The sequence below is a fragment of the Poromitra crassiceps genome (genome assembly GCF_964638095.1).
Source record: "Poromitra crassiceps genome assembly, chromosome: 7".
NCBI lineage: Eukaryota > Metazoa > Chordata > Actinopteri > Beryciformes > Melamphaidae > Poromitra > Poromitra crassiceps.
In genome coordinates this window covers 57,274,614-57,285,573 of record NC_139628.1, presented here as the reverse complement: position 1 = coordinate 57,285,573, position 10,960 = coordinate 57,274,614, and the positions used below count along the sequence as shown (strand labels likewise).

Below are 10,960 nucleotides of genomic sequence, written 5' to 3'. Positions count from 1 at the left end.
CTCTCCTGAGTGGCTGAGTCCTGGAGCCTCAGTAACTCTGAGCTGTGAGGTTGAAGCTTCATCTGCAGGATGGAGGTTCTACTGGTACAAGGCTGTTCCCAAACTATCAGACAACTCCTACACCTATGAGCTGCTGCCTGGTAGCAACAATGGCACTGCAGAGGGTTCCTACATCCTTCATGGACCCACACACACAGGAGGATATATGTGTAGAGCTGAGAGAGGAGAACCTGTGTTTTACACTGATGACAGTCAACCTAAGTTTATCTGGTCTGGAGGTGAGTGTGTTTCATTCATTCATTCATTCATGGGCGAGCCATCTGCCCATATAGCAGCCTACAAATTAGCCTACTACTCACTCACTCACTCACTCACTCACTCACTCACTCATAATTAGTGTGGGTGAAAAGTTGCATTATTAACTTTAAATATGTCATAATATCTCTGCTGTCAGTTTGACCTCTGATTGTGTTTTGTCTTTCAGATGGAGGCTCATCAGCTTCTGTCACAGTGAGTCCCAACAGAACGCAGCACTTCTCCTCTGGGTCTGTCTCTCTGAGCTGTGAGGGAAACTCTACTGAGTGGACAGTGAAGAGGTTTACTGAGAGAGGAGACCTGTACCACTATTCAATGACTGGATCCAAATGCAACATCAACAACATATATAGTGGAGTGTACTGGTGTGAGTCTGGATCAGGAGACTTCAGCAACGCAGTCAACATCACTACTGTAGATTGTATGTTTCAATTACTTTTTTTTTTACATTCAATCTGATCATTCACCATTTTATTCTATTTTTGTGATAAATTATTTGGATTTTTCCAGCATTACATGCCTGTGTATTCATAAAAAAAATCTTTCAGCTAGGCTTAGGGTCTTAACAAAGCTTATAACTTAAATGATGTTCATACTGAATTTTACTCTCTAGCCAGTGGTCTTTTGTAACAGTAAGTGTCCAACTGAACAGTGGATATCTCAGTTTGGATTCAAACCCTTTATATTTGATGTTCACAGATGGAGATCTTCTCCTGGTGAGTCCTGTCCATCCTGTGACTGAGGGAGATTCTGTCACTCTTGGCTGTAAATCCAGGACAGGATCATTACGTTCTAATGTGGATTTCTATCAAAATCACAAACTCATCCAAAAGAAAACCAAAGGGGAGATGACTATCCATGCTGTGTCTCAGTCACACCAAGGCTTCTACAGGTGTAAATACTCTGGATACACAACAAAATCACCACGGAGCTGGATGACAGTCAAATGTGAGTAGAATTAAAACAGCGTCTTCTGAGTTTTCTTTTTCATCAACTTTGTTACAATCAGAGATGGAAAGAGTAGTGACCTTTTGTACTCAGGTAGAAGTACTGTTACTTCAAGCTAATCACCTAGGTTGGAGTAAAGAAGGTGTCCCATGAAGTGACAGGGAGGAGACTCTGAGTTAACTTTCTGAGGCAGCTGGATTCGCCCAGGCTGTTACGTGGTTTTAGGTCTGGCTGTTACGTGGTTTTACACCAGGCTGTTAGGTGGTTTTAGGTCTGGCTGTTACGTGGTTTTTAGTCTGACTTCACGGAAGCAGGCTGCGGAACTAAGCTCTGCCATTGGTGCCGACCATTACACTCTGCAGTGGAAGAAAATCCCTTTCGGCTCCCTGCAAGCTCGGCCATTGGCTCCAACCAGCTCCGGCCGACCGGCTCCGACCTTATGGAAGTGTGTCGCATCTGTCGATCTAAAATGCCTCCACTGCTATGAAACAACAACAAAGCTAGCTCATTGATACACGCTGAAAATGGCAAGTTTTGACGAAGATTTGGATTGTGCAATAAAGCAACCCTGCTTGGTACTTTCGGTGGATGGTTGTAAAGATAACGGAGCCTTTTTTCCCCGCTAACCCCGAGGATGGAGGTATGACCAGCCAGACTCTCTCCCGGTGCAGGGAGAGAGTCTGGCAAGCGAGACTATAGTGGTTCTAGACCAGACTGTTACGTGGTTTTAGACCAAGCTGTTACATGTTAAAAGCACAAATGCTTCAAATTAAAAGCCCAGAACCTTCAAAATAAAAGCCAATTCAAAACAGTTTCCGAGGATGAGTTCCCAGATGGTTCCGTGTAAGAAAACTTCTGGCATGTCAGGTTAACTCTGGGTGGGAGTATGAATGGAGAACAGCTAACTCATACAAACCTCCAAAACAAAATCAATACAGCTGTGTGTCCATTAGCGTCTTTTTCTAACGCTGGAAGTACGCTGGGGATCACTGATCTCAGCGCACAATATGCAAGGAAGCAGTCTGAAAGTAACGTTAGCTCAGTGCGGTAGCTAGCTTGATAGCTGTGACAGCTAAAATTAGCTAACAACACACATACAGTGATTTAGCTCAACACTCACGAAATATTAAGTGTCTAGCCAATCTGCTCCCACAATTGAGCCTTTCTGTCTCTGTTGCGATAGTTTCTCCATATGATTAGTTGCCAGAAAAGGAGCACCCGACACCAGCGTCTTTCTGAAAAGTTAAAATATTTTCAGCTGGAAGCGCTGGGAGTCGGGCGCACAAAAATGCCAGAGCGCTCTGAAAATAGACGCTGGACGCAGCGCACTTTCTCTAGATGTCCGTGTGCGCCCGCATATGCCCGCTCCTCATTGGAAACACCTGAAAAAAGACGCCGAAGCTGATGAAAAGACGCTAGGTCGACACAGGCTATGTTGTTGGGACAGAGTCCAAGCATAGCATGTAATACACTGAGAGAAGGCTAGCTAAGTTCTACATCATGTCATGTTGTAATTCTGAGAAACCTTCTATCCAACAGATAAACCCACACCTGTCCTCACAGTCTCTCCTGTGTGGCTGAGTCCTGGAGTCTCAGTAAATCTGAGCTGTGAGGTTGAAGCTTCATCTGCAGGATGGAGGTTCTACTGGTACAAGGCTGTTCCCAAACTATCACACAACTCCTACACCTATGAGCTGCTGCCTGGTAGCAACAATGGCACTGCAGAGGGTTCCTACATCCTTCATGGACCCACACACACAGGAGGATATATGTGTAGAGCTGAGAGAGGAGAACCTGTGGTTTACACTCATAACAGTGAACCTAAGTTTATCTGGTCTGGAGGTGAGTGTGTTTCATTCATTCATCCATTGATGGGTGAGCCATCTGCCCATATAGCAGCCTACAAATTAGCCTACTACTCACTCATAATTGCTGTGTGGGTGAAAAGTTGTGTCTTATTGATATTTAAATATGTCATAATATCTCTGCTGTCAGTTTGACCTCTGATTGTGTTGTTGTCTTTCAGATGGAGGCTCATCAGCTTCTGTCACAGTTAGTCCGAACAGAACGCAGCACTTCTCCTCTGAGTCTGTCTCTCTGAGCTGTGAGGGAAACTCTACTGAGTGGACAGTGAAGAGGTTTACTGAGGGAGGAGACCTGTCACACTGTTCATCTGACTGGGGCTCAATGACTGGATCCAAATGTAACATCAACAACATACTGTCTAGTAGTGCAGTGTACTGGTGTGAGTCTGGATCAGGAGACTTCAGCAACGCAGTCAACATCACTCGACACAGTATGTTTTTCTACATTACATTAAGTCATTCAACATTTCATTATATTTCCCTGGTAAAATCCTAACATGTGGACATGTTTCCTAAGTATTCTATTCATTAACAAATCTTTCAGAAAGTGTCAAGGTAGCTTATAACTTAAATTATGTTTCATAATACTGAATTTCATTGTCTATGTCTCTAATTTGCAATGGATATCTCAGTTTGGACTGAAACTCTTCATATTTAATTAACTCTTTCACAGCTGGATATCTTCTCCTGGTGAGTCCTGTTCATCCTGTGACTGAGGGAGATTCTGTCACTCTTGGCTGTAAATCCAGAACAGAATCATTACTTTCTAATGTGGAGTTCTATCAAAATGACCAACTGATCCAAAATGACACCAGAGGGGAGATGACTATCCATGCTGTGTCTCAGTCACACCAAGGCTTCTACAAGTGTAAACACTCTGGAACAGAATCACTACAGAGCTGGATGGCAGTCAAATGTGAGTCATATTAAAACAGCTTCTTCTGAATTATCCCCCTCCCCAAACCATCAACTGTGTTACAACCAGCTATAGAAACATAACATTTTACTCAAGTAGAAAGTTAGAGAACTTGTCTTATATTTAATTTCAGTATTAACATGTATCTCACAAAAAACGAATTTGAGTTACAAGTCAAATGAGGACGTGACAAACAGCTTTTAAGAGTTTAATCTTATTTTTGTTGTTGTTGCTACTTTGTTGTTGTTGCGTGATCTGTTATTTCACTAAAATAAGTCAGTGTTCATACTTGTGACATCACAGGTGTGTTGTTTTAATAATACCTCTCTACTCTAGTTGCAGTGTCCAGTCCTGCAAGCTCTTCATTTCCTGTGTTGTTGATCGGATTGATTGCACTGATTGCTGTCATGTTACTGATCATCCTCCTGCTGCTGCTGTGGCTCATCTGCAGAAAGTCCAAGGGTGAGACTTTCTTCTGTATATTAGAGGGATTACACTCTGACTATTCAATTATGATATAATCATGATATAATTATACTGTATAATAATTATTATATAATTGATTTAAATGTACTGAGCAACTCTCCCTCATGTCATGACACTGAATAGCAGAGGAACAGTTTGTAAAGCCACACTTTAACTTTAAATGTGTTTTTCCACAGGTCCATGTTGTGGCAGGTAAGTACAGCACCAATTCTCTCATCTTAACCATAACAGTCATAACTTCCATGTTATTTACTATATTTACTACATTTATTAGACCCATCCAGTCTCAGAGCACCAACCAGAGCTCCTCTACACACCAGAGAGATGATCAAGTGAACAGATGGACTCCTCTCCAGGGTCAGCCTTCAAACCAATCATGACTGCTCTTTACAACTAATCATAACCCAATCACTTTCTACTGTTAGTCAGTGGAGAGATGGTATTTTCAAAGAACAACCTATAGGATCGGATCTTTTCGTTGATCAAACAGTCAACAGTTAGGTTGATGGTCAGAGAATTAATTTATAACCTGATGTTCAAGATTGTACCTCACAGATTGTACCTAAACATAATCCAACACTGTTTCACACTGAACCAAACCAAGCCACTACTTTCAAATGTTGACTCATATAATACTTTTAATGCAATCTCTTACACCGGGATTTGATACTAACATCTACAAAACAAATCAACGTCTCTTAAAACTAATCTAAATAGTCAAATGTCTCACGGAATCCTATTTGAGCAAGACATAATTATGTTAAAACCCATGAGGTCTAAGTTGGTATCATAGAATGAAAGTGATTAATTTGACCTTGCCTTTATTTTTGACCTGTATGCTTACCTGACCTGTAGGTGATGTGTATATGAATCAAAGGCTCTGAATGACTTTATGATGAACATGGATCAGTTTGAAATAATCACTTAAATTATCATGAGACTGATTGAAATGAAGTATGAAAATCTACATTTCAGCCGGAGCTGCAGGTGAATCCAGTGATGTCACATCTTCTTTGATTGAACTCAAAAACGTCGACAACGCTGGTGAGTACACAATAAACATGGGATGAATACAGAATAGCCAGCAAAGTCCAAATATAAAAATAATGTAATAATGTTTAAAAACTTTTGTTTATCTGATCATCCTGGGTATCGCCTCAGAGTTAAAAGAGGTGGATCCCAAATTTCAAATATCTTTATTTACTCCATCCATCCAGCCATCCAAAAGGCCACATTATATCCTAAACCCAGACGAACAAAACGTCAGTTTTAACTATTAATATCAAATGCTGTGTATCATGTCTGCTGTACAAATGATTCCTGAAATATGTCTTCTGTTCTAGATCACCCAAATGCGACCTATGCACGGGTTAACCCCCAAACTAAACGTAAAGCCAAGGCTAACAAAGGTAAGTAAAGCCTACTGTATAAACCTGCAGTCAGTATATAGCAGACATAGGCGGGCGCCTAGGGCACCATCCATGTGGGTGGTGTAATGTTCTTAGTCTACAAATAAGACATGCTACGTTTGAACATCATGCTAGCTTGTAGCCAGTTAGTTTATTTCTGTTTAGATATCCACGTGTCTTCTTCTGTTCTACTTCCTGTGTCAGCATACCGTCTGTAGATGTTATACTGCCACCTATGTGCTGAACTAGACAAAGGCCGAGACGGTGAGGAAGCGGTCATGCACTGCTTCCTGCTTCCTGCATGCAAAACAGACGCATTCATTTCATTTGATCACACACGGTGTGACAGCTTTTAAAATCCCCCCATTGAACGAATCAGCTAACAGATGTTAGAATCCACGAGGTTTAAGTTGGATGACAGCGATTAATTCGACCTTGACTTTATTTTTTACTGACCTGTAGGTGATGCTAATGTGTATGAATCTATCAAATGCTTTTAAGACACTGAAAATGGCAGTATTTACTTTATGATTATGGAGCAGTTGGACATACTTGAATCACTGAAATAACTGAAGTAACTGACTGAAAATCCAATAAGTCGAAACATTTACATTTCAGGCGGAGCTGCAGGTGAATCCAGTGACACCACTTGTTCTTTGATTGAACTCAAAAACCTTAAGAAGAATGGTGAGTCCACAAATTATAAACATGAAATGATTACAGAATAGCCAGCAATGCCAAATCTATCTAGAGTAAAGTAGGTGTTTAAAAAAATATCTGCTCATCCTCAACAGGGAATGATGATCCAGAGGAGAGCGCAATCTATTCTAATGTGGACATAGCATCAACCTCAGGTAAAATCACTGATTCATAATCATCACCTTTCATCACTAACCTTTCATAATCATCACTAACTTTTCAGACACAAACTTATTTACAGAAACTTTTCACTGAAACTGTATCACAGCATCATTACTGATGATACCAGATGTATTCCTGAGTCAGGGTGCAGTTCAAATCACACTTTGGATATTTGCTTTTGCTCGTCAATGTTCAGAGCATTCTAATAACGAGACAATTAAAATACTTCCAAAGTGTCAGATACGTTTCAGCCAATTGCTAGCATTTAAATTAAGAGTTTGTTTATATGGGGATTCTCTATCCTAGACTGAGCAGATGCCCTCCTCTCTCACCACAAGAAGAGGGTCATCTTACCACGGAGTCATTATGCCAAAAATTAGTTGCCATGCTATTTGTGAATAAAGCTTGCTTATCAAATTTTACCCACTGCTCTCTCATGATTGAAATACATTTGTATCCATATTATATCCATGACTGTCATTAGCCTGGGTAAACCCATCCCCCACGTGACCTGCTCTCAGACCTGCTCTCAGTCACTAGTAGTGACTGAGAGCAGGTCTGAGAGCAGGTCACGTGGAGGCTGGGTTTACCCAGGCTAGACTGTCATGGCCAGTCAAATCAAGAAATACTTGACTAACTGATTTAACTGAAGAAGTAACTGACTGAAAATCGAGAAAAAAAATCTACATTTCAGGTGGAGCTGCAGGTGAATCCAGTGACACCACCTATTCTATGATTGCATTCAAAAACTTTCACAAGAATGGTGAGCACAAAAAATTATAAACATGAAATGATACAGAATAGCCAGCAATGCCGAAGTGTTTAAAAAAATTTTTTTTATCTGATCATCCTCAACAGGCAATGATGATCCAGCGGAGGACTCGATCTATTCTAATGTGAACATAGCATCAACCTCAGGTAAAATCACTGATTCATAATCATCACTAACCTTTCAGACACAAACTCATGAACAGAAACTTTTCACTGAAACTGTATCACAGCATCATTACTGATGATACAGATGTAATCTTGAGTCAGGATGCAGGTCACCTCAGTCACTTTGCCTGTTTGCTTTGGCTCGTCAATGCCCAGATCATTCTAATGAGACAATTCAAATACTTCCAAGGTGTCCGATAGGTTTCAGCCAATCGAGTGTAAATATAGTTTTATCTTTATTTATTGTATCCATATTATATATCTTGTGCCCTCTCCAGTATTTCCATACCCTGCCTTGTGTTGCTTTTCTTGCAGTCTGTTTCAGATTGTGTAGTACAGTAGATCATATACTGTACCTCTCCTCACTTTCTCACACAAACAAGTTGAGAGATAGCTGTGTAAAATAAAGCAACAACAACAACAACAACAACAACAACATTCAAATACAAAATACCAGTTTTAACCCAACTTTTTTTTTATCATGTCTGCTTTACAAATGATTCCTGAAATGTCTCTTCTGTAGAAGAACCAAATATTTTATTTTATTTTATTTTATTTAACCAGGTAAGTCATTAAGAACAAATTCTTATTTACAATGGCGACCTGAAATATGAAATATGAAATATGACCTATGCCCAGGTTCACCACCCACATAAATGTAAAGCTAAGGGTAAGAAAGGTAAGTAAAGCGTACAGTATATCCACCTGTAACGTACATGACTTCTGTGTCTCCCTCCACACGCATGACCCTGCCATGTTAGTCTCCCTCCACACACATGACCCTGCCATGTTAGTCTCCCTCCACACACATGACCCTGCCATGTTAGTCTCCCTCCACACACATGACCCTGCCATGTTAGTCTCCCTCCACTATCATGACCCTGCCATGTTAGTCTCCCTCCACACACATGACCCTGCCATGTTAGTCTCCCTCCACACACATGACCCTGCCATGTTAGTCTCCCTCCACACACATGACCCTGCCATGTTAGTCTCCCTCCAAACACATGACCCTGCCATGTTAGTCTCCCTCCACACACATGACCCTGCCATGTTAATTAAATGGTAGCTGCTTTATTCATTTGAATCATTTCAATGCCAGCTGTTGTGGTAACCAATAAGGAGCTAGTTAGTTATAGTGATCATTTGTTTGATTTTTATGCATACTACTTTCGAGAAAACTATTCACTCAGTCAGTGAATACATGAATTGGTACCTGTTGTTGTCGGTGCTTTGGGTATTACCATAGTGTTTTCACCAGTACAGTACTTTGTCATTGTACAAGCGGAGCCTATGGCGACCTTTACCAGCTACTGTGTTTTACAGAGCTACAGATTTAAAACTTATTTGCAGACCAATAATCGAATACTGTGGGTCTATCTGTGCACATCCATTCAACATTTTAATTGAATTCATGTTTTGTGGTCAACAGCATTATCAACTCCTGTGAAAGATGAAGATACTGTTTATTCTGGAGTCAACGTGGGAACAACACTTGGTAATGTTAAGCTTTTTTTTAAAATCAAACTTATAGATTAATGCTGCGGCTGCCATATCATTGTCTTTTTTTAAAGCTGCATTCTACATATAATTAAACTGATTACAATCAAATGTAAAATGTCAGACAGCACTCTTACATCTTCGAGGCGATATCGTGGTGGAGTCTTTAAGTTGTTTGCTGTGTTTTTGTTCCAGATCCATAAAGAGAAGTGTGTCAGGCAGTCAAAGAGAGAGAGAGAGAGAGAGATGGACGAAAAGAAAACATGACAAGGAAAATTCATTCTTACTTACCTGATACACTGTATCATTTATATCATTTTATTTATGACAGGTATACCATTTATTCTCAATGTGAGGTCCGGGGACCCCCAGGGGTCCTCGAGGGGGGTTCCAGGGGGTCCCCAGCAAAAAGGGTAATTTATTTTAGCTAGAATTCCAACCATCAAAGGTGCATCAGTGAGGAGGGAGAGAGACTGAATGGTCCAAAGGCCCAATGAGTGCCTTGGCCAGGTGCACCCAATCAGCCTAAAGACCTGCAAGGCAGGGCCAGGAGAGTGGGAGGGTCGTCACAAAAGCTAAACTCTTATTGGGGAACTCTGGGACAAAACCTGATCAAATGGGGATCCGTGGTCTCATTTGTGTCAGTTTAGAGGTCCTTGATGTTTGAGAAAAGTTTGACATCCACTGATACAGAACAACCACACAGATGTAGCTGCAAATTCACACATGCAAATTCACACATGCAAATTCAAGCAACGTCTTTTAAAATGTATCGCCTTTCTGAGCATCTGACGTGCTATAATTGTACACATTTCTGCTATTCAGATATCGCACATGCACGCTATGTTGTACAGATTATTTTGATAGCATTTCATTAAGACAGACAGGTGATGTAGTTGAATGAGCTTTGTTGTTCCCAGCACAAACAGCAGGATCACTCAGACATTTTGTCATTTTAAGAGTTTGCACATATCTACAATGTATAATAATACTTGATTTGTATCGCACTTTTCAAAACAAAGTGCTTCACACAAAGATAAAACATAAAACAAAAACCATCACAAACTCATTCAGAAAAACTGTCAAGTAAAGCAATTTACGATAGATGAAGTAATAAGATAAAAATAAAATAGAATAAATAAAATAATAAAAATTTGTGAAATAGAATAAAACTCAACCAGGAGAGAGTAGAGAGGTTATAAAAAGACCTTCTGATGAAGATATGTATTTAGGAGTGTTTTGAAGGATGTACGTTTTGGTTAAAACGGAAGAATAATGAGTTGCAATAATCCAGCTGCGATGAAATGAAGGCATGAATAATCCTCGCTGTGTCATTAAAATTCTGAATTGCTCAAATTTTTGAAAGCTGGAAATCTTAAAATCATAAACAGGAGGATTCAAGTTGGTGCTTAACAATTGGCTCAGAGGTTATACTGTATATAATAGGATAGTATGTCTGATAATAGGATGTCTTCCTATATTTTATTTTATTGATTTGTTGACATAGCTTATTCATTTTAATTATTATAGCAGACCCAGACTTATGTAATGTGCTGAGGGGGTTGTGAAATAACGTTGACATATAGTTTTTGATGTACAGAGTTTTGAATAAGATTTATTAACATTTGTGCCAAGAAGCACTGAGGTAGTGGTTGATGTTGTTAATACAGTGAAGAACTTGCTGAGTGTAATGTATTATTGTTTTGATGAATGTTTTTGTGTCA

General features: G+C 40.0%; 1 protein-coding gene across 1 annotated transcript; it reads left to right on the top strand.

Moving 5' to 3' along the window:
- Positions 1–4,772: 4,772 nt before the first annotated feature.
- Positions 4,773–9,706, top strand: LOC310779735 (uncharacterized protein; the record flags this gene model as incomplete). The annotated part of the gene is made up of 9 exons (XM_083640228.1): positions 4,773–4,887; positions 5,506–5,574; positions 5,874–5,939; positions 6,558–6,626; positions 6,734–6,793; positions 7,495–7,563; positions 7,659–7,718; positions 9,169–9,234; positions 9,432–9,706. The coding sequence occupies 9 exons, from the start codon at positions 4,773–4,775 to the stop codon at positions 9,437–9,439; spliced, it is 582 nt and encodes a 193-aa protein (XP_083496354.1). The 3' UTR covers positions 9,440–9,706.
- Between the last annotated feature and the right edge of the window lie 1,254 nt (positions 9,707–10,960).